Genomic DNA, 27,049 nt, shown 5'->3' with positions numbered 1-27,049 from the left:
AAGAGATAAAAATTAAAACAATAGGGACTAAATTTGATATAAAAATAATTTAAAATCAAATACCGAGGGATGAAGGGGTGTTTAAACCAAAGTTTTCAAAAAAAATTAATTTTTTTTTGCTTCAAATTAATTTTTTTGTGTTTTTTTATCATTTTGATATGATGATGTCAAAAATAGATTTTAAAAGATATTTTGATGCATTTCAAAGCTAAAAACACTTTGAAAAATAATCGTTATCACTATCTCAAACACCCCAAAAATTAAAAAAAAAACTCAATAAAAAAAGGATTAAAAATAAACAAATAACAATAAAAAAAACAGGAACTAGATTTGATATAAGAATTAAATAAAACTAAATGATGATGGGTAAAATCAAAGATAAAAATCAATAAACAAAATGAAAAATAATGGAAAGAATGGAGACCAAATTCAAAAAATATATAAAAAAGAAATAACACATTTATACTTTGAAAAAAGGGAGAGAGAGAGAGAAAAAGAAGGAGCGAAAAAAAGATCATCGTATTCCAACCACCTCCCTGTGGTGCACTTGCGTGGCACTAATGAAAAAAGGACTACAAGACACTTCTGACGTCGCCTCATCACATGGTGCATGGTGGCAAGATGTTGCCACACACACCAAAAACTTTTTTTAAATAATATTTAGAGTATTTGAAAGACTAAATCGTCTCTTATCAACTTTTATTAAATAAAAACCGATATGAAATGACAAAAAAAAACCATTTGATACAAGTTTGATATTTTTTGCATGTAAGGGTAATATGGTATTTACATTGTGCTTTCAAAATATAAAAAGACTTGATTATCCCTTAAGATCCTTTTAAAATATTTTGTTTTTACAGGCAAAATAGTTATTGCATTATGAATTTAAAATATAAAAAGATTAAATTATCTTCAATCAATCCTATAACGACTAATGAGACTTAAGAAAAAGACCACTCTATTCTAATACCAAAGTTATTGATTTTTTTAAGGGCAAGATAGTAATTATATTATGTGGTGAATAGTAACAAGTGTTTAAATGCATGGTGAATTCTCCATTGTTTTATGTTTTTTTAATTTTAATTATAATTTGCAATACAACTAGTGAAGTAACATCAGTTGAAGTAACATCAGTTGAGGTAACAAATTTTATAGAATTTGTTTGAAGAACCCATCAAATTTCAATTGACAATGTTACAACATAGTCTATTATAACAGTGATAATTATTTGAATTTTTTATTGGGGTTAAAAAAGCTTAAATGTGTTAGGTGTTGTGTTTTTCTGTTCGTATAAGATATGGTTCTCAGTTGATGATTAATTAAGGACCTAGTTAAGGGTTTTAAGCTTTATGAAAAAGGATTTTTTAGGATAATAAGGTAACTTTTGATTTCAATTTCAAGATAAAAGAGACAAAAACAAATGAGATAAGACAAGAAATGAGACTAAGACAGAACTATATCTAATATTGATGTACAAGACAGATTGATTGTCGCTGTAACTTGTTTGGTTATGGTGGACAAGATAGGATTAAATAAAAAAAAATATTTCACTCTTAATATGTATTGTTGTTAAACTTACATATTTTAAAAAATACTTAGATATTATTTTTTTTTACTTTAATTTATATTGAGTATTCAAATTAATAATTTTATAATAACTTTAAATATAAAACCAAAACTGACTTAACAGGTAAATTCCATAGAATACAAACCCTAAAAATAACAAAGCAAAATTGAACTAAAAAAGAAATAACAAATAAAAGGATGAAAACAAAGGGACCCGAAAATAACAATTAAAAGGATGAAAACTAAATTCTATATAAAAATAATTTGAACTAAAAAACCAAGTGATGAAATTAAAAACAAAATTCAATCAGAAAAATGATTAAAAATAAAAAATAACAATAAAAAAAAGATGATCAAATGTGATATAAAAATTATATAAAACTAAATGACGAGGGGCGGAATAAAAAAAATCAATCAAAATAATATAAAAAAATAAAACAAATAGCAATAAAAGAATGAAAAAAAAAATTGAAAAAAAAATCTGAATGACACCTTTATATTTTGATAAAGGGTAGAGAGAGAAATATAGAGGGAGAAAAAAAGATCATCAAAGCCTAACCACCTCTTTATTGAGCACATATATGGTACTAGTGGAAAAAGGACGGTGAGGCGCTTTTAACACCGCATTATAAGGCGACGTTTGGTAGAGTGACATTGTTGTACACACCATCAATATTTTTTTTAATAATATCTATATTATTAAATAGATCAAATTGTCCCTCGTAAAATTTTATTAAAAAAACAATATGAAAAGATTAAAAAAAAACTCTTTGACGCAAGGTTAACATTTTTTACATGTAAGGGTAATATAGTCTTTATATCATGCCTTCAAAATGTTAAAAAATCAAATTTTATTAAAGGAGTCTTTTACAATATTTTGCTTTCGAAGGCAATAAAATCATTACAGTGTGTATTTTAAATATAAAAGATCTAATTATCTCTAATCAATCCTACTATGACTAATGAGATTTTAGAGAAAGATCACTTTACCTTAGTACCAAGGTCATTGATTTTTTTTTGGAATGAAAAAATAGTAATTATATTGTGTGGTGAAAAGTAATATGTGTGTTAACAGCACAATGAGTTCTCTATGTATTTTAAGTTTTTTTTTAATAAATTGTTATATATAACTAGTGAAGTAACCATTAATGAATCAATTGAGATAATGAAGTTTATAGAATATATTTAAAGAACCCATCCAATTTCAATTGGTAATTTGAGTTGTTTATTAAGGTTAACATAGCTTAGATATATTAGATGCAATGATTTTTTTATCATAATTGAAATGATAATGGAGGAGTTATGACAATGCTAGGTTATTAAGGACCTATTAAGGGGTTTTAAGCTTCACATGAAAAGAATATTTTGGATAATAAGGTAGCATTTGATTATTATCTAGGATAGAAAAAACAGAGTCAATGAAGACAAATGAGACAAGACAGAAAAGAAAATGGAGACAAAATTGTATTTAATAACTGATATACAAGATAAAGAGTTTGTTTTTATATCCCGTTTGATTATGGTGGATAAGACAAAATAAAATAAAATACATCTAATTTAGCCTTAATATATATATATATATATATATATATATATATATATATATATTGAAATTAATAATATTATAATAATCTTAGTTATAAAAACACGACTAACTTGACAGGTTGACCCAGGACCAAGAGTAATCTGAGTTTAAAAAAAATAGAAGAATGATTATCTCGACCCGACCTAGTAAAAAAACAATTCAACTCGAGATAAAACACGAGTAAAAAAATCATTGACTTTTTTTAAAAACAAATAAGTCAAAATAAGATTATTTTGATTATTTTTAATTTTTTTTGGGTTTGTCTAGTTAACCATCCCGACCTGTTACTTAAAACTTGTCTCGGGTTGACTCTCAAGTCGGGTTTGAAAACTATAATAATAATTATTTTTATCCATACATTGACTCAGGTCAACCCGTGTTAACCCTCCCGACCCATGACCTAGGCATTGCCCTAGTCGACTCTTAAGTCGAGTCTTATAACTATAATAATAATAATTTTTTATTGTTACATTAATCCAAGTTAACCATCTCGATCATGATGACCGATGCCTTGCCCTAGGTTGACCTCAAGATCAGTTTAAAATTATGATAATAATCATTTTTATTTTTACACTGACTCGGGTTAACTTAGCTCGTGACGTAGACCTTGACCAACAACTTGATATTTATCCTGGACCGACAGTTAAATTAAGTTTTAAAACTATAATAATAACTTTTTTTATCTTAACATGTATTAATTGAATAATTTTGAAATTAAGATTTTTTTACAAGGATATATTAAGAATAAAAAATAAAAAATATTGTCTCTAAAGACATGTTCTCCGTGTGTCTTTTATTTTAAAAGTACATAAATTCACTTTAAAATAGTTTAAAAAATATATTTATTTTTATAATATTTGTATCTCTATTATTTTTATATTCTTCGTTACAAGACAATTAAAAAAGGAACATGCATTAAGTTTTGATAAAAAGAATATCTGTTTTTTTTTTAATCGTGGATTTAGATGATAAGTTATGAATTTTAGACCCACCCCAATAATTGTTAGGATAAGGGGCCCGAAAACTATGAGTACTCTGTACTCTCAGAATTTCGTGGATCAAAAAGCTTCTTGGACTCTAGCCCAGAATTTTGTGGATCACCGATCTTAACATAGCTAGCAAACCCAAGTCTCCCCTAATAACCTTGCGATACGTGGCACCCGATGATGACCAGCTTGAAAGAACATCAAGAGCACACACTTATCGAGATACACTAGATAATTTCCTCCACAAGCGCTCACCCCTTTCGAGTTTTGATCACCAGATCAATCCTCCACCGTGAGATCCTCGAAACCCCTTTTGAGAATCATAGAAATTCGAATTCCCTCCCAAAATTCAAAATTCAAAATTCAAATTCTCCCGACCGTTATATCTCTTCTGTCCTCCCTTTTTATAATCCATCATCCATCTCCTTCCCCTCGTTTCGCTTCCAGACACCATCTCTGTGTCTTTGTTCTCTCAAAACTAAAACCCCCAATTTTCTCTCCCTAGAAAAAACCAAGCCCTAAAATCAAATCCATCGCAGAAAAACCTCTCTGTTTGTTTAGCAAGAAGCCCTAAACTTTACCTTTGTACAAAGATCTTCCTCAAGAAACCCTAAAAAGAAGAAAAAATTCACCCATATCTTCTCGAAAACAACCTAATTCGTGACTTTCTCTCTCCTTAATGGCGGCAGCGACCAAGAAAGTCCCATTAGCAACAAGCAGCAGCGTAAACATGAACCAGGGGAAGACGATCGAAGAAACCTACCAGAAAAAGTCCCAATTGGAGCACATTCTTCTGCGACCCGACACCTACATCGGGTCAATCGAGAAGCACGCACAGACCCTTTGGGTTTACGAGGGTGACAAAATAGTGCACCGATCGGTCACCTATGTGCCAGGTCTTTACAAAATCTTTGATGAAATCTTGGTGAATGCAGCGGATAATAAGCAAAGAGACCCGAAAATGGACTCTTTGAAGGTCGTGATTGATGGGGAGAATAATCTGGTTAGTGTTTATAACAATGGAGATGGGGTTCCAGTGGAGATACACAAGGAGGAAGGTGTTTATGTGCCGGAATTGATTTTTGGGCATTTGTTGACTAGTAGTAATTATGATGATGCTGAGAAGAAAACCACTGGCGGGAGAAACGGGTATGGTGCAAAGCTTACGAATATTTTTTCGACCGAGTTTGTGATTGAGACGGCTGATGGGAAAAGGCAAAAGAAGTATAAGCAGGTAATATTTTTTCGACCGAGTTTGTTATATTTTTGATAGAATTATTTATTAAAAGATCGAATCTATTAAATATGAAGTGGGCGTACAAGTTTAAGGTTTTATTAATCTGTGGGTTTGTTGCTGAAGCTTTTGATTCTTTTTTTTTTTTGGCTGGGAAAGAAGTTAAAGGTTCTGTGAAAGGTTTTGATCAAATTGTTAGTTGATATTTTTTGGCTGAAACCTGTGATATGTGAACTGGGATATAAGTGTAATTTTCAAATTGTAGCATGTTTTAACATGAATTAAGGTAATTAAATTAGGCAAAGTTTCTTTTGCAAGGACAGATGGTTTTTTTTATGGTGGATGTTTTGGCTATCTTTTACATGCTCTTATTAAGTATGTAATATGGGTTTGTGTTGTGATGTGAAAGGTTTTCTCTAACAACATGGGGAAAAAATCTGAGCCAATGATAACTAAGTGCAAGGAGGGTGAGAATTGGACCAAGGTGACATTTAAGCCTGATTTGGCTAAGTTTAGCATGACTCATCTGGAAGAAGATGTGGTAGCTTTGATGAAGAAAAGGGTGGTTGACATAGCTGGTTGCCTTGGAAAGACTGTGAAGGTTGAGCTCAACGGAAGTCGTGTGCCTGTCAAATCATTTCAGGATTATGTTTACATGTACTTGAATTCTGTCTCGGAACCTGGCTCAGAACGCCCTAAAAGGTTGTTTTTAATAACCTTTTGTCCAGCTATCAAGTTTTTAAATGTTGCTACTGTTAAGATGCTCATTAGGTATTTTGGTGCTTGCCAGTTTCTACGAGAAAGTTGGTGAGAGGTGGGAGGTTTGTGTGAGCCTCACGGAAGGTCAATTCCAGCAGGTAATTGAGAACCTTTCCGGATGGATCGTAGTTTATTTCCAAGCTGTTTGCAATTGTATCACAGTAAAGTTCCTGATTCAAGAATAATTGGGTTTCATTAACAGGTCAGCTTCGTTAATAGCATTGCAACCATCAAGGGAGGGACTCATGTTGATTACGTCACTAATCAGATCACTAATTATGTGATGAATGCTGTTAATAAGAAGCACAAGAATTCCAACATCAAAGCCCATAACGTGAAGAACTATTTGTGGGTTTTTGTCAATTGCCTTATTGATAACCCTGCTTTTGATTCTCAAACAAAGGAAACTTTGACACTTCGCCAGAGCAGTTTTGGATCGAAATGTGAACTTTCTGAAGACTTTTTGAAGAAAGGTCGGTCACATGTGCTGCTTGGTTTTCTGTAAACTATAGCTTTTTTATTTATAGAATGTTGGTTTTGAGTCTTGTATGCTGATCATTATCATATTTGCAGTGGCAAAGTCTGACATCGTCGACAACCTCCTCTCGTGGGCAAAATTCAAGGAAAGCAAGGAGCTTAAGAAGACTGATGGAACAAAGACAGCGAAGGTTAATGTTCCGAAGCTCGAGGATGCTAACGAGGCTGGAGGGAGGTACTCTGAAAAATGTACATTGATATTGACTGAAGGAGATTCAGCAAAAGCTCTGGCAGTAAGTTCCATGACTAATAAAGTTTTCGGTAGCAACATCAATTCAATTTTCTTTAACAGCAATGAATGTATGCAGATAGCTGGTGTGGCTGGGCTGACTCAGACGGAACGGAGTTTCTACGGTGTATTTCCTTTGAGAGGTAAATTGCTCAATGTGCGAGAAGCCACGCCTAAACAGCTCAAAGAGAATAAGGAAATTGAATGCATCAAGAAGATTCTTGGGTTGCAGCATGATAAGCAGTACAGTAATGTCAAGTCTTTGAGATACGGTCATCTGATGATAATGACAGACCAGGCTAGTGCTTCCTTTAGATTTTTTGCCATAGAATCAGCCCATAATTCCTAGAGGAGAGATTTGCTAACTTTTTGTGCTTTAAACAGGATCATGATGGGTCTCACATTAAAGGCCTGCTGATCAATTTCCTTCATTCATTCTGGCCATCATTACTGAAAGTCCCATCATTCTTGGTTGAGTTTATAACTCCTATTGTCAAGGTTGGTGCATATAACTAACCAGTGTTTCAGAAATGTTGATATTTTTATTCAAGAACTTTGGTAATTTTCAGCCTACTTGTTTGTGCAGGCAACTCATAGAAACGGAACAGTTCTATCGTTTTATTCCATGCCGGAGTATGAATCCTGGAAAGGAAGTTTGGCGGGAAATGCGAGTGGCTGGTCCATCAAATACTACAAGGTTTGTTCATTTGACATGGAAGATAGGAATCTGGGTATACATGGTTATATTCATGTACTATCAATCAGCATTAATTGTCATTGTTATTCCCACCATGGGGTAATATAGTTGATGTCATCGTAGGGGTTGGGAACAAGTACATCCAAGGAAGGAAAAGCATACTTTCAAAGTCTTGACAAGCACAAGAAAGACTTTATATGGATGGATGAGCAAGATGGGGATGCAATAGAGCTTGCGTTTAGTAAAAAGAAGATCGAAGCAAGAAAGAACTGGCTTCGGCAGTACGAGGTTGGTTTTTCTGCATATTTGTTGTTAAATTTATTTTGCACCCCTTTCCCCGCCACAAGAAAAATGTTTGATGCACGAAGCTACTGTCTTCTAAGCGGATCTTAGTTACTCTGAAATTTTGCAGCCTGGTACTCACCTTGATCAGAACCAGAAGCTCATAAAGTACAGCGATTTCATTAACAAGGAGCTTATATTGTTTTCTATGGCGGATCTTCAAAGATCCATTCCTTCAATGGTTGATGGCCTGAAGCCTGGTCAGAGGAAGATCCTTTTCTGTTCTTTTAAGAGGAATTTTGTTAAAGAAGCGAAAATTTCCCAGTTTTCTGGTTATGTATCCGAGCATTCTGCTTATCATCATGGTGAGCAGAGTCTGGCCAGTACAATCATTGGAATGGCACAGGATTTTGTTGGCAGCAACAACATTAACCTTCTTCTGCCAAATGGTCAATTTGGCACCCGCAGTGTGGTAAGATAAATGATGTCTCACTTTTTGAAGTTAAATCAACCTCATTAAGGTGTGTTGTTATTATTCTAGAACACTAATCTGATTCTCATTTTCTATTTTCATCATTTCACAGGGAGGCAAAGACCATGCAAGTGCTCGGTACATTTATACTCAGCTCTCTCCTATTACGAGGTTCTTGTTCCCAAAGGATGACGATGGCCTTCTTGATTACTTGGATGAAGATGGGCAAACCATTGAACCTAATTGGTAAATGTTTTCAATAACCAAAAACATTATGAGTGCCTTCAAGGTTACATATAAAGAATGTTGCCTAATTTCCTTTTCGTCCAGGTACATGCCAATTATTCCAATGGTCCTTGTGAATGGTTGTGAAGGAATCGGCACTGGCTGGAGCACTTTCATCCCTAACTATAACCCAAGGGATATTGTTGCAAACATAAGGCGGTTATTGAATGGTGAAATGATGGAGCCTATGAATCCATGGTATAGAGGTTTTAAAGGAACTATTGAAAAAGGTGCATCAAAGGAAGCTGGTTGTAGCTACACTGTTAATGGTGTCATCAATGAAGTCAATGAGACAACACTCAGGATAACTGAACTGCCCATCCGTCGGTGGACAGATGATTACAAGGCATTTTTGAATTCTGTTACAGAGGGGAATAGAGATGAAAATGGCAATTTACCAAAGGATCCCTTTATTAAGGTAATATTGATATCTAACAGGTGTACTGTTCAATGCTTCTATTTTCTCATGGACAATGTTCTGGTTGCAGGATTTCAGAAAGTATGGTGATGATGCGACTGTAGTTTTTGAAGTTCTGTTGTCGGAAGAGAACATGATGATTGCAAAGCAAGAGGGTTTGCTAAAGAAATTTAAATTAACCACCACAATTAGCACAAGTAATATGCACCTCTTTGATTCAGCAGGGGTGATTAAAAAATATGACAACCCAGAACAAAGTATGAGTTAGATATCATTTATGCCTGTTCTACAATACATTACCTTGTTTGAATGCTCACTTTTCATCTTTCCACCTGCAGTCCTTGAAGAATTTTTCCACTTGAGGCTTGAATACTACGAGAGAAGAAAGGTAAGTCATAGAATTACCACTAAACTTTTTTAAACTAGTTCCTGCTGGTAAACCGGCTTGATTAGTGCTTTTCTAAATAATGCAGAAAGTTCTGCTGGAAAATCTAGAATTCGAGTTGTTGAAACTGGAAAACAAGGTCAGGTTTATCCTTGGAGTTGTGAGAGGTGAAATCATTGTGAACAACAGGAAGAGAGCCGATTTGTTCCTAGAGCTGCACCAGAAAGGTTTTACCCCCATTCCGAAGAAATCTAAGGCTGTCGTTGCTGGGGCAACGGATGATAAAGACGAAGCAGAAGACAGCCTTGAAGTTTCTGGGGTGCGGGCTAGTGACTATGACTATTTGCTGTCAATGGCAATTGGAACCTTGACACTAGAAAAGGTTCAGCAGCTATGTGCTGACCATGACAAACTCAATGGAGAGGTTGACAATTTAAGAAAGACTACTCCAATAGTTTTGTGGGTGAAAGATCTTGAGGCTCTTGAGATGCAACTCGATGTATGTGTAATGTCAACACTTCATATTTACTTGTTTTCATTTACTTTTTTTCCACTTGGCTATTTCATTTTCTTTGCCTTTTTTACTTTTTCTTTGATGTAACATCTTTGATTTTTATGCAATACATGCATTTAGGTGCTGGATAAATATGATGCTGAAGCAGAGGAGGCAAGAATGAAATTAAAAGGTGATGCAAATGGCGAAGCTGGTTTTAAGGTTTCTAAACAAGCACCTAAAAATCCAAGGAAATACACTAAGAAAGCCATAAATGAAGAAGTATCTGTTGAGACCATGGGAAAAGCATCCAGTTCTGCAATGGAAACAGGTCAGCAGGCAGGTAGAGATGCTTCTACTAACAAATTATATATTCTTGGAATGTTTTATAAATTTCCTTGAGCTCTGTTAATGTTTACTCTATATCTCTGTCAGAGAATGCTGCTGAGGTAGTGAAACCCAAAGGAAGGGCAGGATCAAGGAAGGCTCCTGCTAAAAAGGTACCCCCTTAAACACCCCCGCCACACGCCCCCACAAACAGCAAACAGAATTGAGCTTTTTGAAACTTACGACCTCCTGTTTCTGTTCACCAGCAGGAAAAACCCTCTCCAATTTCGGATGAGGATGATGAAATAGAATCGTTGAAGGATCGACTCAAGGCATATAGACTTGATTCTTCGCCTGAGCAATCAGCTGGTGAGTTTTTCTATCCAATTTATTTCCCATTGTATGAAATGGTTGAACTTGGAGAATTTCAGTTTTTCTCTGTTAATTTGAAAGGACGCTTCGATGCGGAGACACTTGTGTTTGGCCATAGATTGGACATCTTTACTTGTGACCTTAATGGTTATTGGTTTGTTTTACTGTCACAGACATGGAGACTGATGTGCTTCGAGTACCAGCTGGGAGAAACGCTGCTAGGAAGAAGCCTCTATCGGCTGTCTCAGTAATTTCTGATAGTGAGGACGAACCAGATCTTGACGATGACTTCGATGTACAAGTGAAAGCTGTCCCAGAAACAAAAAAGAAGGGGGGGAGAAAAGCTGCTGCTGCGAATGATAAGGCGGCCAAACCACCTGCAGCGACGAAGAGGAGAGGGCCAGCCAGGAAGCAGTCCCAGGGATTGGGCCAGCAGCTTCTAACTGAAATGTTGAAGCCTGCTGAAGAATCAGGAATATCTCCAGAAAAGAAAGTGAGGAAAATGAGGGCATCTCCATTCAACAAGAAGAGTGGTTCTTTATTGGGCGGAATTCACAAGGGAGATGATACTGGAATTGAAACAATGCCAGCTTCTACATCTGAAAACGCCGATGTCATCGACGTGCCAGCAAAAGCAAGACCGCAGAGGGCAAACCGGAAGCAGACTACGTATGTCTTGAGTGACTCAGAGAGTGAAGATTCTGATTTTGAACAGGCTAGTGAAGATTCGGACTCCGACTAGGTGGTTTGCTTCGTTTAGGGAACTTTAGATTAGGAAGGGGAAACTCGAGCTCATTTCCCCATGAAAATTGATTAATTGCTACTAATTTGTTGAGAGGACTACTAATTTGATATTATCTTCGTATGTATTCTCTGTGCCCCATTTTATTATTCTCTTTGCCCCATTTTCTTTTCCTGCCTTTTCGACTGTTCAAATATCACCAACACAACATTTTTTGCTAGCTTTTTTCATTTTCTTCAATGATTTCATGTTATTAAAATGACATGGACGGAAAATCATGGCTGTCTTCCTCCAGCAACCTATTCCTTGTTCCTAAGCTACAAGTTTTCTTACAAGTTTGCTATGGATATTATATAAATTGAGAAGGTCATTACCATTGGTTGATGGAGCATGAATGTTTTTTTTTTTTTTAAGAGTAGAACGAAGAATAAGGTCGGAAATTTTCACCGGAGAAGCTGTTCCTTCACAAGTGGCAGTACATATGGTTCCTTCAATTGAATCATCTTCATGAGGTGTGTGTATGGGTTTATCTTCTCAAACATTTCATGTCTTGATGTCTAAAACTCAGAAAGTTTTTTACACGTGCGAAACTATATGATTAGCATGCAAGGTTTTTGTAGCAAATAAAATTAGACTTAACATTAGATCACAACAAAAAGAAAAATTAGCTATCATCACAAAATATATAATTCATAAGACTACAATCCAAGCATACATATTAAATGTATGAGATTAAATAAAATCAAGATGGTCCTTATGAAAAAAAAGCAAGCACCGTAGCTATCATCACAAAATATTATGAATTGCTATAGTATTTATCTATATTTTTTTACGTTGCTTGAACACGTCGTTTTCTTTTTTTCCTTTTTCTTTTGTATTTTTTTATAATGATTCTTTTCAAAATTATTTTTATTGATTTTATTTTTTAAAGTTCAGATAGTTGAGAGTTTAGTTTTGCAATTTGTTTATTAGGTTAGTATGGTTTGCAGGTTTGTTAAAATAACCAAAGTTGTCCTAGTTTATGAGTTTGGTGAGGTGTCTTTTTATTCTCTTGTCTTAATTGAACATGATTTTTTTATAGTATGTTTTTCACATATAGTTAAAAACAAAAAATTTAAACGAAAAACCATGTTATTAAATATTATAAAGTAACAAAAATTAAAGAGTGAGGAAACCATTGTTCACCTACACCAAGAGTGTTGTGGATTACAATAGTAATTCATAATGTTTTATTTTCTTTTATTTTCTTTTTCTTTTTGAGCTATGATTTTTTTTCAAATTTAATTTTGTCAATTTCATCTTTTAATATTATGATGGTTGAAAATTTGCTTCATAATTTATTTTTTATTTTTATTTATCATTTCTATAAGGTTAACGTGATTTGCAGGTTTGTCAGGATAATTTAAGTTATACTGGTTTACGAATTTGGTGAGGTGTTTTTTTTTTAATTGAACTTGAATTTTTTTTATAATCTTTTTTTATTCATCTAGTTAAAAAAATAGTTTTAGAGAAAAGTCATGTTATTAAACTTAATAAAATCCATGGACCTATTCACAGGTTTGTCTGGTTGACCTATTTCGCGGATCTGATGAGTTTAACTTTTTTCTTATGTTTTTAATTATTTTTTTTTATTTCATACTTAGATATTAGGTTAATTGAGAATTCAGTTTTATAATTGATCTTGTTTCGCCTTTTATGAGGTTATTACAGTATAAAGTTATGTTTGATTTCACAATCGTCTATTTTTATTATCATATAGTTATATAAAAAATAGTTTTGAAAAAAAAATTATAATCTAGTTCATAAGTTTGGTGTTCTCGTCCAGGTTACTCGATTCACAAGTTTGACGAGTTAACCCATCAATTAGATATGCCTTTTTTTAATTGTTTTTAATTTGTTTTTTTATTTCATCTTTTAATATTGAATTGATTGGGAAATAAACTACATGATTGATTTTTGTTTTTTTTATAGGAATTACTGTTTTAAATAAGTGTTTATTTTTAGGTTGATACTCAATTTTGTGAGCATCTATTTTTATTGTATAATTAAATAAAAATATTTTTTTAAAAAGTTATTAAATCCAATAAATTCAATGACCTGGGTCGTGGGGGGGCCGAGGTCGATCAAATATGTCATTATCTTAATTTTTTTTTTAAAAAAGGTTGTCATCTCTGAGTTTTTTTTAAAAGTTAAGTTATATTTTTATTGACTATCAAGGTTGCCTTTGGAACTATGAAATCGGTCGATTTAAGTTGAGTTAGCTTGCACACGGTTTAATTAAAAAATTGAGTTAGACGAAGAGCTGGGTTGGGAGGTTTCAATATTGACCCCTTTGATCAGGTTTAATATCACTCCCAAAACACTTTTCGTGCTCTTAATATTTTTTTTTATTTAAGAAAAACTGGTCCATTCCGCGGTGAAGAGCGGACCAATAAACTTGTTAACAAAAACTAAGCTTAGTGGAGAAATCATTATAGCAATGAACAATTATTTCCCCCACATTGGCCTTTAAAAAACCATATACTAACTAGAGGTAATTTAGTCTTTATATTTTATATTGAGACACATTAGTTATTAACAAATTGATTAGGGACGAACCTTGACTTATGACTATAAAGGATTTAATTAGCCTTATAAGAAGAAAAAAACATTATCTTCAATCCAAGGGCTTTTTAACATTTTATTTGCCATGCACATTTAAATTATTCATTTGTCTTAGAAAGAGATAAAAATAAAGCTTTCTTTTAAGGGGTTTTTTTGCCCTTTGTTTTTTAATTTTTTTTTTATAATTAAGTTGGTTTAAGGGTAATTTGATCTTCCACAAATGTAAAATATTAAAAAAAAGAAGAAGAAGAAAGTAGTTGGCCAAAGTATGAGAGTGTCCTACCTTCTATATTTCATATCCGATTTAGTCTTTATTCTTTTGATTGTTATTTATTTTATCTTTTTATCTTTTTAATTAATTTTTTATTCAATTTCATCCCTAATCATTTGGTTTTATTTGATTTTCATATCAAATTTAGTTCTCATGCTTTTATTATTTTTAAATCATTCCACCAATTAATTTGATTCTCCAATTTTATCTCTCATAATTTGATTTTAATTTCTTTTTTTTGTTGAATTTTGCCCTTATTTTTTTTATTGTTGTTTATTTTGTTTTGTTTATTTTTTTATTTTTTTTTCCAGATTTCATCCCTCGATATTTTGACTTTGGTCTTTTCTAGGTTTTTTTTTTAAATTCAATTTCATCCTTCAATATTTGATTTTTATGAAATGGTATTTGTGCTTTATTTTTCATTTTACTTTTTGTAGGATTATCCAAATCTTATTCCCATAGTCACAGAATTGACAGGTTAACTCAAAATTTTTTGTTGCTTTTTTTTTTTCAGTTTCATGCTTCAACATTTTTTTAATTGAGAATTTTTCTTTGTTATTTTTTGAATTTGCATTCTACATAGTCATCCCCAACCTTATGACCACAATCACAAGTTTTGAAGGTTAACATTAGTTAACTTTGGTCTTTTTTTATATAAAAAATCAATTTCATCCTCCAATATTTTTTTTTGGAGTTGGTTTTTGTACTCTTTTTTTTAGCAATTTTTTTTCAATAGGATTATCTCAATCCTGTTTTTATGATTGTGAACTTAACGGGTTAACCCTGGTTAACTCGAAAAAAATTTCCTTGGTTTTTTATTAGAATATTTTTTTAAAAAAATTCATGCCTTGATATTTCTCTTGTTGAGAATTTTCCTTCATTGTTTTTTTGGGTTTTCCTGTTGTGCATTAAGTCTTGATTTTATGATCACAGTTACGAATTTTGAAGGTTAACACGAGTTGATTTTGATTTTTTTAGGTGCTTTTTGAGATTTTTTTTAATTTTATCCTTTAACATTTATTTATTTTTGAATTGGTCTTCATGCTTTTTTCACTTTTTTTTTTACAGAATTATCTCAATCATGTGCCCATAATCGTGAGAGGTTAACGGGTTAATACGGTTTGACCTGAATTTTTTTTTGTTATTAGTTTTATCATTTAACATTGAGTGTTTAATAGTTAAGTTTCACGATTTAATTCAATTTGCTTTCGTTTGCAATTTTTTACCTTCCATTTGCACAGATAATCATTTGAATATATTAAAAAATATAGTCTAAGAAATATAGTTATTAAACACAACTTAATACATAGCTCTGGTTCGTGTTGCAAGATTAAATATACTAATGTTTTTTCAATTTCATCCTTTTAAATTTATTTATTTTTGGAAATGATATTCATGTTTTTTTTCAATTTCATCATTTAACTTGGTACATGAGTTATCCAAATCATGTGCCCATAATCACTGGGTTAGCGTATCTACAAAGGTTAATACAGAGTCTTTTTTTTTGTGTTATTCAGCATTGTATTATGATTTTTTTTTACCTTTTATTGGTACGTATGGATGTTTCACTAAATGAAAATAATATTACATAGTTGTTAAACACAACTAAATACACGGTTCATATTACGAGATTAAATATTTTAATTGTTGTTATCTTTTAATCAAATATCAATTTAATTAATTAGATACCTATATAAATATTAAGAATTATAATTAAGAATTTTTTATATCCAAAAACATATTAGAAAATCCTATATATTTATTCTTTTATTAAAAAAATAATTGTCTCATGGCTGAAGCAGGTACAAAAGTATTCCATATCTATAGTCATACTTTTTTAAAATATGCAACGAGATTTTCATCCGTAATTTAGTTGAGATTTTTACACGTGCAGAATTACCGATAAATTTTTATTTATTTTTTATCCCACCACTATTTCCTTCAAAAATCACTGATAAAAACTTTCGATCGTATTTCATACATGTTTTCACGTTATTGTTTTGAATACCAATCTAAGAAAAACTGGTGGAATATGAATGTTTTTCGCAAATTGTACAGCCAGATCATAGGTGGTGTTTGCAGACCAGCCTGACGAGCATTTTTCTCAGTTTTCAATGTATGGTGTGACCTTGAAAACTAGTTATTGCCTTTGGGCATCATGGAAGCTATGATACTGAGCGTCATGTGAGCACACAGGAGCAGCATAAACTGAGAGGCAGCCATATATCTGCGAGCCATCTCCTTAACTATCCAAATTCAGAACGAAAATGAAGCATGTCATTTGCATCAAATAAATTCTATGAGAATTAGCTGCATACAGCCTATTCTATGATAGTACAACAAAAACTAAAATATATACCCACATTGCATGCGTTGATCCACGTTGCCATAATGTTACCACACAAAGAAGTGCCCGTGAGGAGATGGTAAATCTGCCTGGGCTCTGGCTTCGGCTCCTGACTTTACCCTGCTAATATTACAAAGGCTGATAAAGATCGGCAACGGTGACCTGATTAATTGTTATTTTCCTTGTGATTGTGAAGAGAAAAAAACAGTAACTGTTCTTATTTACAGTCGATTTTCTCACTGCCATCATCATGTTTCCTCCCAATGTAGACTCATCCTGGAACGAACCACATCTTCTATCCCTTTTAACCAGTGCAGTTATTCCCAAGACAAATCTATCTTCTGGTCCAACATTCTTGCTCCAGTTCCAGCTCAAAGACCCAAATTTGTACATGCCCAAGACAAGCGATCTGAGCATGCCCTTGTATTCAAAATATGCATGAATGAATTGGCAATAGCTGATCAGAATCCGTTTCCTTTTCTTTAGTGGATCCGCTCACAGAAAATGGCCCTAATGTAACCTAAACACAGGACTTAAATCCCTTCAAATTATGAGAACCTGATCTATCATCTCTCTTTCAAACTGCTTCCATAAAAGGGAGCGGTTTACAGCATTTAGAGGTTTTGCAGTTTCTGTACAAATTCATGTTAGCAGTGAGGGGAGAGACAGAATGGACCAAAAGATACACCTCCAATCTGTGAAACAGCAAATGGGTGCCATATTGCTACATTGAAGATACACTAGTACAGTTCTAAAGAGTAAATTTAGTGGACTCGATGACTTTCTCATGCAAAATCCTACACTGCAGAGATCACATGGTGAGGTTTCGTTTTGTAGCTTCCATTTTTAACAAGAGGTCCTTAATATCTGCTTCCATCCTCATCTTCATACTGTAGTATTCCCGATGAGCTCTTTCCAGGGACTGAAATTCTTCAAATCTTTGTCTCCGCATTTCCTCAGCCTCAACTATGTGCAGTTTTGAGAGTCTACCCGCATGCTCTTCATCAATTTTTTCACTCTTTGCAATCACAATTCGTTTCAGGCCCTCAGCTTCTCTTCTAGCATCATCAGCACGTGCTTGGAACATCTTAGCTTCAGCCTGTTTGATTCTGACAATGCTCTCCAGTTCATCAAAAAGTGGCTCCTTTTGGGCACTTCTCAACAACTCGGACTCAACAGGGCATTTATCATTCAAATCAGAATGGAAGCTAGTTGATCTTTCCAATTGAGGAGTTTTTTCAGCATAGACAGATTTGAACCATGCAGTATCCTGGCTAGGTCCAGCAATGGTGCCATTGCTTCCATTTCCTTGTTCCTTTCCAGAGAAACCAGATGCGTTGCCAAACTTGGATGGATCACTTTCTGCAATAATGGAGGACATCATAGGAATGGAGATAATACACAAATAAACAAAAGAAAAACATAAACATATGGATGCTACAGGATTGTGGCAGCATTAACGCAGCACAGAAGAGTTAAGGCCGGAAAATGCTATGAATTAATTCATTAATGCTTACACCATTTTGACATGACTTGCCAATAATCCACACATTCAAATAAAGAAAATCAACTCAGCATGTTGCAGATTGAAAGCTGATTTAAGATGGATATGAAGTAAAATTATAGCCCCATCACCACTTCACCATAGATAGTCCCCTGATTACAACTAGTATCAAAATGCCAACACACATGAAAAATAAGCATACCAAAAAAATATAAATAATTATGAAATTAACCCTCACGAGTTCAGCAAATCCCAGCTCTTTAATATAGGGGGTGTGTAAACCTCTGACAACAATTGGCTGCAACTCAGACCAGCTGGCAACAAAATTAACTCAGCATATTGAGAGGTCATTTGGAACTGCGTTCCGGTGTTTCCCTAATTTTTTTTAAAAAAAATTTGCTTATTTTTTTTTATGTTTTTGGATTTGATATGATAATGTCAAGAATGATTTTTAGAAAATAAAAAAACATTATTTTGATGTGTTTCCCACTTTGAAAAGCAATCGTTAACTCTCTCAAATACCCCCTGAAACAACATGTCATTTTACAAAATGTGCTTCCTACAAATAACCATGTCCTGAACTCTGTACAAAGTTGTATGCGTTTCACAGTACGTACACCGTTGAAATTAAAAGGTGAAAATGACATTCCTCATCCTGAATGAAATAATGAACACTAAGATTGAAAGCTGTCTTCACAAGAAATATCAGAATTCTCTCACAAGTTGCTCATTTGGGATGCAGAGAGAAAAATAACTTTGTAGCACTAAAATGTTACCATCTTTAGAAATTGCTATAAACTCCCTAGTGCAATAACTTTCAAATTAACCATCTTCAAAATGACAAGACACCCTAATATAGAAAATATAGATCCCTAAAAACTAAAGGTACAAACTACAAACAAATGTGAAAAACTTGTATGTTTATATTTTTCAACAGCCAAAAGCAGAGAATCAATTATAAGGGACGTCAAAAAGTTAATTGATAATAAAGCATCGCATACCAGCACACCTCTTCAAAAAGACGAGAGCACAAAGCACACCAATAAATATACAGAAAGTTATTGGATGAATGATTCAGAGCAACTTACCAGTCAGGAAACCCATTATATAATTATACACCTCGGGAAGAATGGACTTATTTGCCAATTTTGCCAGCATCTGATCGGCTATTTCATGCAGCCGTCTCCCTCTCAAATCCTTGCTGGCACAGAAAATTCTCTTGACATATTCAAGTTCTCTGCAAAATGTCTCTGCTGTCCAATCTTTTGCGAAGTTCTGGAAAACCTCCTTCACAAAGCCAAACATCTCAGAAGGATGATCGCAGGCAACACAATGGAACTGCATCTCAGTAGTCCCTTGAGCACCACTCACACTCCTTCCATTCCTAATGCAAGCTTCTCGCAGTGCACAATCAGCATGACACCAATGAAGGCAAACATCACACCCAACCCAGCTGCATGTATTAGATGCCATGTCAAACTTTGAGCACACAAGACACATACATGAACTGCAAAAACCATTCTTCTTCACACAAACTTTGCAATCACATTCATCCACAGGCAAATGACTTTGACATGTCAGATTTCTGCACCTCAAGTTTAGGAAAACCTCAGCCAACTCAGAAGACGAAATACCACTGTCTACTTGAAGATACTCTGGCAACCCCGTTCGCAAAGCAACCAAGACTTCCAGTTGAACACGATGGGATTTCAACAGCATATCCAAGGTTAACTCAGACCTGTTCTGCAGCATGCTTTGGAATGCACATGCTTGTCCTTGCTTATTGGCATTTAACAAAATCTCTCGAATACTCTCCTTCAAACACGATGCAGATTGTGCTGTCATTTCATGGAATTTCTCAGCCATCACATCAATGGGCTCAGAAACTATTCTGCCAATGATGGTCTCAACAAAATCAGCTCCACCTATCGAGAATTGCTCTAGTTCCTTCTGGCTATTACTTCTATATAGGCTACTGCCATGTTTCTCTTTCATGGCAAGCTTCTTCTCAAAGCTATAAGATGAACCAATATCATGAGATCCCACACTTTGAGAAGGGGATCTAGTGTCATCATGGTTCCTTGCCTGCCCCCCCGGCAACTGTCTATGAAAACTCAATTGTCTTTCAAGTTCATTGTGCATTTTAGAGGTTCCTTGCAAAGCTTGACCATTTGACAAACCTGGCACTGCTTGAGGCTGATGAAGAGAACCATTTCCATTCATCAAAATTTTTTGATACAAGGGAACATCTTTATGCTTGGAATCACTTTGAGTCTGACCCTGCCAATGTGTTTGATCAATACCCTGAAATATGGGCCGGCTGTGAACAGATTGTTCATAGTTGTCCATGTCCAAGGAATTCTGAGTTAGAGAACAGCTTGGATTGTGATAAAATGACTGAGAACCTGAAAAGGACATTGATGCAGTAAACCCGTCTGAATTTGTTCGAAATGAACTAAAAGACTGAACACTTCTCCCATGACTTGGAGAACCAGGAGCCTGGCCTGTGTCTCCGGTTGCATTCGGTAAGCTAAGAGAAAGATCAAGCGGTTCCAACAGCAGCTTTTCATCTTTCGATTTAATACCACTTGATTCCTCTGCTTTCTCGACTCTTCTAACAGGAGAGGTAGAGAACAACTCAAATCCCCTAGTACTTGGCCCTTCCATATCATCTTCCCCGTTCCTGAAAGTTGCAACATTTCTCGATTCTCTTTCGGCCCATGTACCATCTTCTGCGGAATCAGGAGCATTGATTGGTGAAACAGCCACACTTTTGCCCTTGTCCTTCACATTCTGACTCGAAATCTCTGTCACCATATTTATATTCACTTCAGTTCCTCCATTTTCCTTCACAATTTCCTTGTTTGACTCTGTCACTTCAACATCATCTGCCTTCACCTCGAGATCAATACCCTTATCTTGTTTATTATTCTCCTCCAAATTCAAAGACTCCTCAACAATCATGTTCTTACTTACCTCCCCCCTGCACTCAACTTTTTCCATCAAACTCTTGTTGTCCTTGGTATCTCCATCGCCATCCATATTTCCAACTTCATCCTCACTAACACTATCATTTGAATTCTCCTCATCATTTGGCATCTCACCAGCTTCCTTCACCACATCCTTCCCCTCATTAACGTTTTCTTTATGGGACCCTGTCTCTTCATTTACTAGCTCCTTAACTTCAGCCTCAATCTCAACCTTCCTCTGATCAATATCTACTTTAACATTCTCTAGCTCTTCATTTACATTATCATTCTCATCTTCCTTGGCAACTTTAGGAACTGAATCAGGCTCTGGCTCAAGCTCCCCTTCTTCTATTTCGCTACAATTCCCACTCTGAACAACCTTCACCTCCATCTCCACACTTTTAGCCTCTACCTCAACACTCTTTGTCTCTGCTTCGCTTTTCTTCCCCACCTCCACGCTCTTAGATTGCTCACTCCCCGAATCCTTCGACCACGTGGGTGAAGACCTAGACTTGGAATTCGAAGACTTCACTTTCGCCTCATCCCTCCCACTGCCACTTCCTCTCGCCACTCTAGTTTGCTCACTCCCAGAATCCCTGGACCAAGAAGGTGACCTAACAACATCTCTCAACCCCTTAGGAGAAGACCTAGCACTCCCCATCCTCTCCTCATTTCCACCTCTACCACTACCACCTCTACTCTCCTCAAATTCCTTACTCCCAAACCTCCTCCACGACGAAACACTCACTTCTCTCCTTGACCTATCCCTCTCCGACCTAAACCCTTTAGGAAACTCCCTCCTCGACCCAGCTAAACTCTCCGGTCGATGAATAACCCTATCATTACCACCACCACCACCACCACCACCACTTCCACAATAACCTTCTCTGCTATTACTACTACCTCCTCCACTGCCATACCTATCAAACCCTAACCCTAACCCTTTTCTCCTATCAAAGCTATCAAATTCATGATCTGATCGCTTCCTAACCATTCTGGAGCTCTCTCTATTATCCTCATCAGTAGATCGGTCTCGATCGTACCGGCTAGAGGATGATGACGAGGAAACCAATCCTTTGCGTACATTATCAGATTTGTGATAGAAACTTCTAGATGATCTACTTGGATTTGAATCCTTGACTGAGCTTTTCTCGTTATAAGAATCGAGATCATCACTTGATCTCAATCTCTTCATTTTCAAACTAATAATAATTAATTCACAACAACAAAAATGATTTAAAATAGTAAAGTTAAGAGATTTGAAACCCTAATTTTTGGGATCAGATTTAGAATACATCGTTTGCATGCTAGAGGATGAAAGCTAGGGTTCATCTGTAAACTACTTTCAGAATTTAATAAAAAAATAAAAAAAAATGAAGATGATAGTTTTGAAATGCTTAATCCTTTAGGGTAAAATTTGAGAAGGGAAAGAGGTTTTAAAAAGCTAAACTGATTGAGACGCAAATTTACAGAGGGTAAAACGACACAGCAACAGCGGCGGAAGCAAGAAGCAGTAGCAAGAGATTGAGGTTGGAAGCTAAGACTATCGGTAGCCTGTTGTTTTGACCCAAAATTGAAAATGCCAGAGGGAAACTTTGACTGCTTTTTTATGGTGGCTGTAGATAGAGAGAGATAGATTACTGGTCGAGCCGGTGAGGGATGGAGGAAGGTGACCGGGAGAGAGGAAAGAGAAGAGAGATCTGGGAAAGGAAAGAGTTGTGTGAACAAGGAAGGAAAGAGAGATGAGATTTGGGAAAGGAAAGAGTTGTGTCATTCTTTCTTACATTCATTTATTTCAGTCAACGCAGTTTAACTGCTGCTGATTTTTTAAGTTAAATTAAATTTTATTTTATGAGTGTGTGAGAGAGAGAAAGAGTTGGATACGCAAAGCCAGTCCAAGACATGCCCGCCTCGAGGCAACTTGTATTCCGGTAGTTTTTAATATTGTTATCAACATAATTGCTCCTCATTTATGTTTTGAAGAAAATACTTATATTTAACCTGTGGATAAAAAGTACAATGTGCCTTTATCTATTTATTTTTTTCAAGTGAATTATATTTTTTCAAGTTAATAATAAATTTATTCAATATTTAACTGAATGTTTATTCAATATTTATTATAATGTTTAAACTAAATCCCTAACAATTTTAATATTTTTCATGAAGTAACCATGACAAATCTTGTCAAATTTGAATTTATGGCACTTGATATTATAGGTGAGAATTATCTATCCTGGGTCCTTGATACCGAAATTTATCTAGATATCATGGGTCATGTAGACACTATTAAAGATAACATTGAAGCATTTAGTTAAAATAAGGCAAAAGTCATTATTTTCTTACATTGTTATCTTCATAAAAAGTTAAAAAATAAGTATCTCATAATCAAATATCATCTTTTTCTTTGGCAAAACTTTTAAAAAAAAGATATAACCATTAAAGGACATTTATTCTTCCAAAAGCTCGTTATGATTGGATACATTTACAATTGTAAGATTTTAAATTAGTAAGTGAATATAATTCTGCAATGTTTAATATCAGTTCTAAATTAGAATTATGTAGAGATAAGATCATGGATAAGACATGTCAAAAAAAAGCATTCTCTACTTGTGTGTCTCAAATGTGCTCCTACAGCAGCGATTTAGAGAATGATTTTCTAAGAAATACTCTAAACTAATTTCTTGTCTCCTTGTAGTTGAATGAAATAATGAGTTTTTGATGAAAAATCATGTATCTTGATCGAACTTTTGGATATGACACACCTTGATGTTGTCAATTTCTTTAAGCAAGTTGATGGGAAAGTTGATATTTCTTATAATGATAATAATTAATTAGTTAAATATAAGAATGTCATAATTTAAAACAATGTTAATCTTTTGGGTGTATTTATTTTATACTAGTATATTTTAATGTATTTTGGTTTGTTTCTTTCATGTTGACTTATTTAATGTAAATGATTGTGTTATAATAATTGTCATATGCAACTTTAAAAATAATGTCTTTTTATGAACTTTTTATATTATTTTTTTAAATGATTGAAAAGAAGCAACCCATAAAAAAAATAAATTCACTTACAAAACATGAAGTTTTTTTTTTCTATAGTCTAAACACCTAAAGGTGTAAAACCAGTTAGATACAAATAGGTATTTATGTGAAAATAAAATGAGAAAATTAAAATCTTAAGATATGAAGCATGACTAGTGGCACAAGGGTTTTCTTAAAGATTTAGGATTGATTACGATGAAACATATTCTCTTGTAGTATATGCAATTACATTTTGGTATCTTATTGGCCTAATAACTTATGAAAGACTGTATAATTGTCCAATAGATTTAGTTACAGCTTATTTATATGGGTTGATTGATAATAATATTTATATGAAAATCCCTGAAGGATTTAAAATGCTTGAAGCATATAATTCAAATCCTCGAAAAGTTTAACCAATTGAGTTACAAAGGTTCTTATATGAATTAAAGCAATCGGGCATATGTGGTATAATCATTTTAGTGAATATTTATTCAAATAAAGGTATAATAATGATATTATATGCTCATGTGTTTTAATAAATAAGTCATAATATGATTTTGTTATTACTGTTATGTATGTTAATGATTTAAATATTATTAGAACTCCTATAGAGATAGCAAATATAGTAAATTACTTAAATAAAGAGTTAAAGACGAAAGATTTGAGAAAAACAAAATTTTATCTTGGACTGCATTCAAGCATTTAGTAAAAAGAATTCTCATCCATTAATCATCTTACACAGAAAAGGCCCTTAAAAGATTTTATATGAATAAAGCACGTCCATTGAGTAACCCAATGGTTGTTCAATCACTTGATGGGAAAAAGGACTTTCTGAGATCTTGAGAGGATAATGAAGAATTACTTGGTCCTGAAGTACCATACCTTAGTGTAATTGGTGAGCTAATGTATCTTGTTAACAATACATGACTTGATATAACATTCTATATGATTTTGCTAGCAATATATAGTTTTTCTCCTACCTAGAGACATTGAAATGAAGTTAAACATATTTTATGAGGAACTACAAATATGGGCTTATTCTATTCAAATAATGTTAATCATGAATTAGTTGGGTATGTTGATGCATGATATTTATCTGATCCACATAAAGGTCGATCTCAAACAAGTTATCTCTTTACATGTGGTAATGTTGTTATATCATAGAATCCACAAAGTAAACATTAGTTGCCACTTCATTTAGTTATACTAAAATACTTTCAATCTATGAAACCAATAGTGAGTGTGTGACTGAAATAAATGACTCAATATATTTGAGAACATGTGGTTTATCCCCCAGCAAGAGAACTTCAACCATATTGTATGAAGATAATACTACATATATAACTCAATTAAAAAGGAACACATCAAAGGAGATATAGCAAAGCACATCTCACCAAGATTTTTCTTCACACATGATTTTGATAAGTAAGGTGATATTGATGTTCAATAAATTCGCTTGAAAAATAATCTAGCAAATTTGTTCACTAAAGCATTACCAACTACAATGTTTGAAAGATTACAACGCCATATTGGAATGAGACAGCTTAAAGACTTAAGGTGATATATTAACAAAGAGGAGTTAATACACTTTGTACTTTTTTTTTCTCTTAACCAAGTTTTTTTTCCATTAAGTTTTCTCTTGGTAAGGTTTTCAATGATGCAGTTTCTAATGCATAAGGTTGTACAAATGATATCTAAGGAGGAGTGTTATGAAATCATACATTGTATATAAATGTCTATTTGCCTTCTTCATCCTTATGTTCGTTCATCATCTTCAAGTATATTTGAACTTTATATATTTTTATGACTTTTGAGCTTACAAGTATTAATATATATTAGACTATAAATAGAAGTATTGTTAAGATGATGTTTATGTACAGCTACATTTACAAGATTATATGAAATAAGAATACTCTATATGTTTTCCTAATCTCTACTACTATTATTTATTTATTATTATTATTTTTATTGAGTGCTGTGCTCACGCTAAATATATAGTTTTATGATAAAAATTAATTTTTACGAACATCTATGTTTCGAGTCCTAATTATCAGAAAGCAAAACAAAAATCCCTAGGAATAAAAAAAATATTTGGGAATACAATAACTTATGTTTTTTTAGTATTTTTTAAAAATGTATTTGCTTTAAAAAATATTAAATTGATATGTTTTTTGTATTTTTTAATGGTTTTTATTGTATATGTTAAAAATAAAAAAATTTAAAAAATAATTTTAATTGAAAAATAATTTTAAAAAATATCTCACACCACTGTACCAAAAATGCACTAACTTTGGTTACTCTGCCCTTTCAAAAAAAAAAAACCTAAACTATAGATTTAGAGTGTGTTTGTTTTTATGGTTAAAATTTGAAAAAAGTTAGTTATCAAAAATCTTTTTTTATTGTGGTATGTTTGATTTAAAAAGGTGTTTGGTTAAAACTGTGATTGAAAATGTTTCTAAAAAAATACCAAATTATAAGTGTTTGTTTAAAAATATAGTTGAAGTTGAAAACACATGTTAAATTACAATATAGAACAACTAATTTATGTATTAATTTGCATTGTGTTTTAACATATTTACATAAGATAAGCTAAAAAGAAGGAAACTTATTTCTTATTGTATTTAAACATATTTACATAAGATAATCTAACTATCATTAAACTTCTTTCCCTGAAATAAGGTTAAAATTATATAATGGAGTGGGATTATTTTTATTGTGTGGCTAAAAAACTTTCAATTATATAACTTTAAACCTAACTCTGTTTCGGCCCAGAAAATATTTCTGGAAAAAGAGCAAAAAAACACAAACAGTTTAAATTATCGTGGATGCTGCCTTTAGCTCTAGAAAAACCCATTTGTGATGATTAAGACACGATAAAACGACGTGCACACTTATCTTCTTTTCCTCTCAAACAAAAAAACATAAATAAATTATTGCATGTCCCTGGTTCGCAAAACT

General features: G+C 33.4%; 2 protein-coding genes across 5 annotated transcripts; one reads left to right on the top strand and one right to left on the bottom strand.

Moving 5' to 3' along the window:
- The first annotated feature begins 4,562 nt into the window (after positions 1-4,562).
- On the top strand, positions 4,563-11,532 carry LOC133675099 (DNA topoisomerase 2-like). 4 transcript variants are annotated; one of them, XM_062096401.1, is made up of 19 exons: positions 4,563-5,371; positions 5,781-6,073; positions 6,162-6,228; positions 6,333-6,603; positions 6,704-6,900; positions 6,976-7,194; positions 7,281-7,394; positions 7,483-7,593; positions 7,717-7,881; positions 8,006-8,347; positions 8,460-8,593; positions 8,678-9,050; positions 9,121-9,307; positions 9,389-9,438; positions 9,524-9,934; positions 10,070-10,259; positions 10,364-10,428; positions 10,525-10,624; positions 10,801-11,532. In XM_062096401.1, the coding sequence occupies exons 1-19, from the start codon at positions 4,817-4,819 to the stop codon at positions 11,367-11,369; spliced, it is 4,413 nt and encodes a 1,470-aa protein (XP_061952385.1). In that variant the 5' UTR covers positions 4,563-4,816; the 3' UTR covers positions 11,370-11,532. The 4 variants fall into 4 exon arrangements, with proteins under 4 accessions (XP_061952385.1, XP_061952377.1, XP_061952369.1 ...); XM_062096393.1 differs by having other exon boundaries at positions 10,522-10,624; XM_062096385.1 differs by having other exon boundaries at positions 10,070-10,271.
- Positions 11,533-17,139: 5,607 nt separating this feature from the next.
- Positions 17,140-22,861, bottom strand: LOC133704524 (protein OBERON 4-like). Its single transcript, XM_062129373.1, has 2 exons — positions 19,184-22,861; positions 17,140-17,953 (listed from the first exon to the last, which is right to left on the bottom strand). Exons 1-2 carry the CDS (start codon positions 22,257-22,259, stop codon positions 17,403-17,405), a joined length of 3,627 nt encoding a protein of 1,208 aa, XP_061985357.1. The 5' UTR covers positions 22,260-22,861; the 3' UTR covers positions 17,140-17,402.
- Between the last annotated feature and the right edge of the window lie 4,188 nt (positions 22,862-27,049).

This window comes from Populus nigra, chromosome 1 (genome assembly GCF_951802175.1).
Source record: "Populus nigra chromosome 1, ddPopNigr1.1, whole genome shotgun sequence".
In the NCBI taxonomy this organism is placed as follows: Eukaryota; Viridiplantae; Streptophyta; class Magnoliopsida; order Malpighiales; family Salicaceae; genus Populus; species Populus nigra.
Note: the sequence above shows the minus strand (reverse complement) of the source record. Positions and strands in the feature narration are given on the sequence as shown.

Coding starts and splice junctions, on each gene's coding strand:
- LOC133675099 (XM_062096379.1), top strand. CDS start 4,817: ATGGCGGCAGCGACCAAGAAAGTCCCATTAGCAACAAGCAGCAGCGTA. Junction 7,195..7,280: donor TGATGATAATGACAGACCAG/GCTAGTGCTTCC, acceptor TGCTTTAAACAG/GATCATGATGGGTCTCACAT. Junction 9,439..9,523: donor AATACTACGAGAGAAGAAAG/GTAAGTCATAGA, acceptor TAAATAATGCAG/AAAGTTCTGCTGGAAAATCT.
- LOC133704524 (XM_062129373.1), bottom strand. CDS start 22,259: ATGAAGAGATTGAGATCAAGTGATGATCTCGATTCTTATAACGAGAAA. Junction 17,954..19,183: donor TATAATGGGTTTCCTGACTG/GTAAGTTGCTCT, acceptor CCATTATTGCAG/AAAGTGATCCATCCAAGTTT.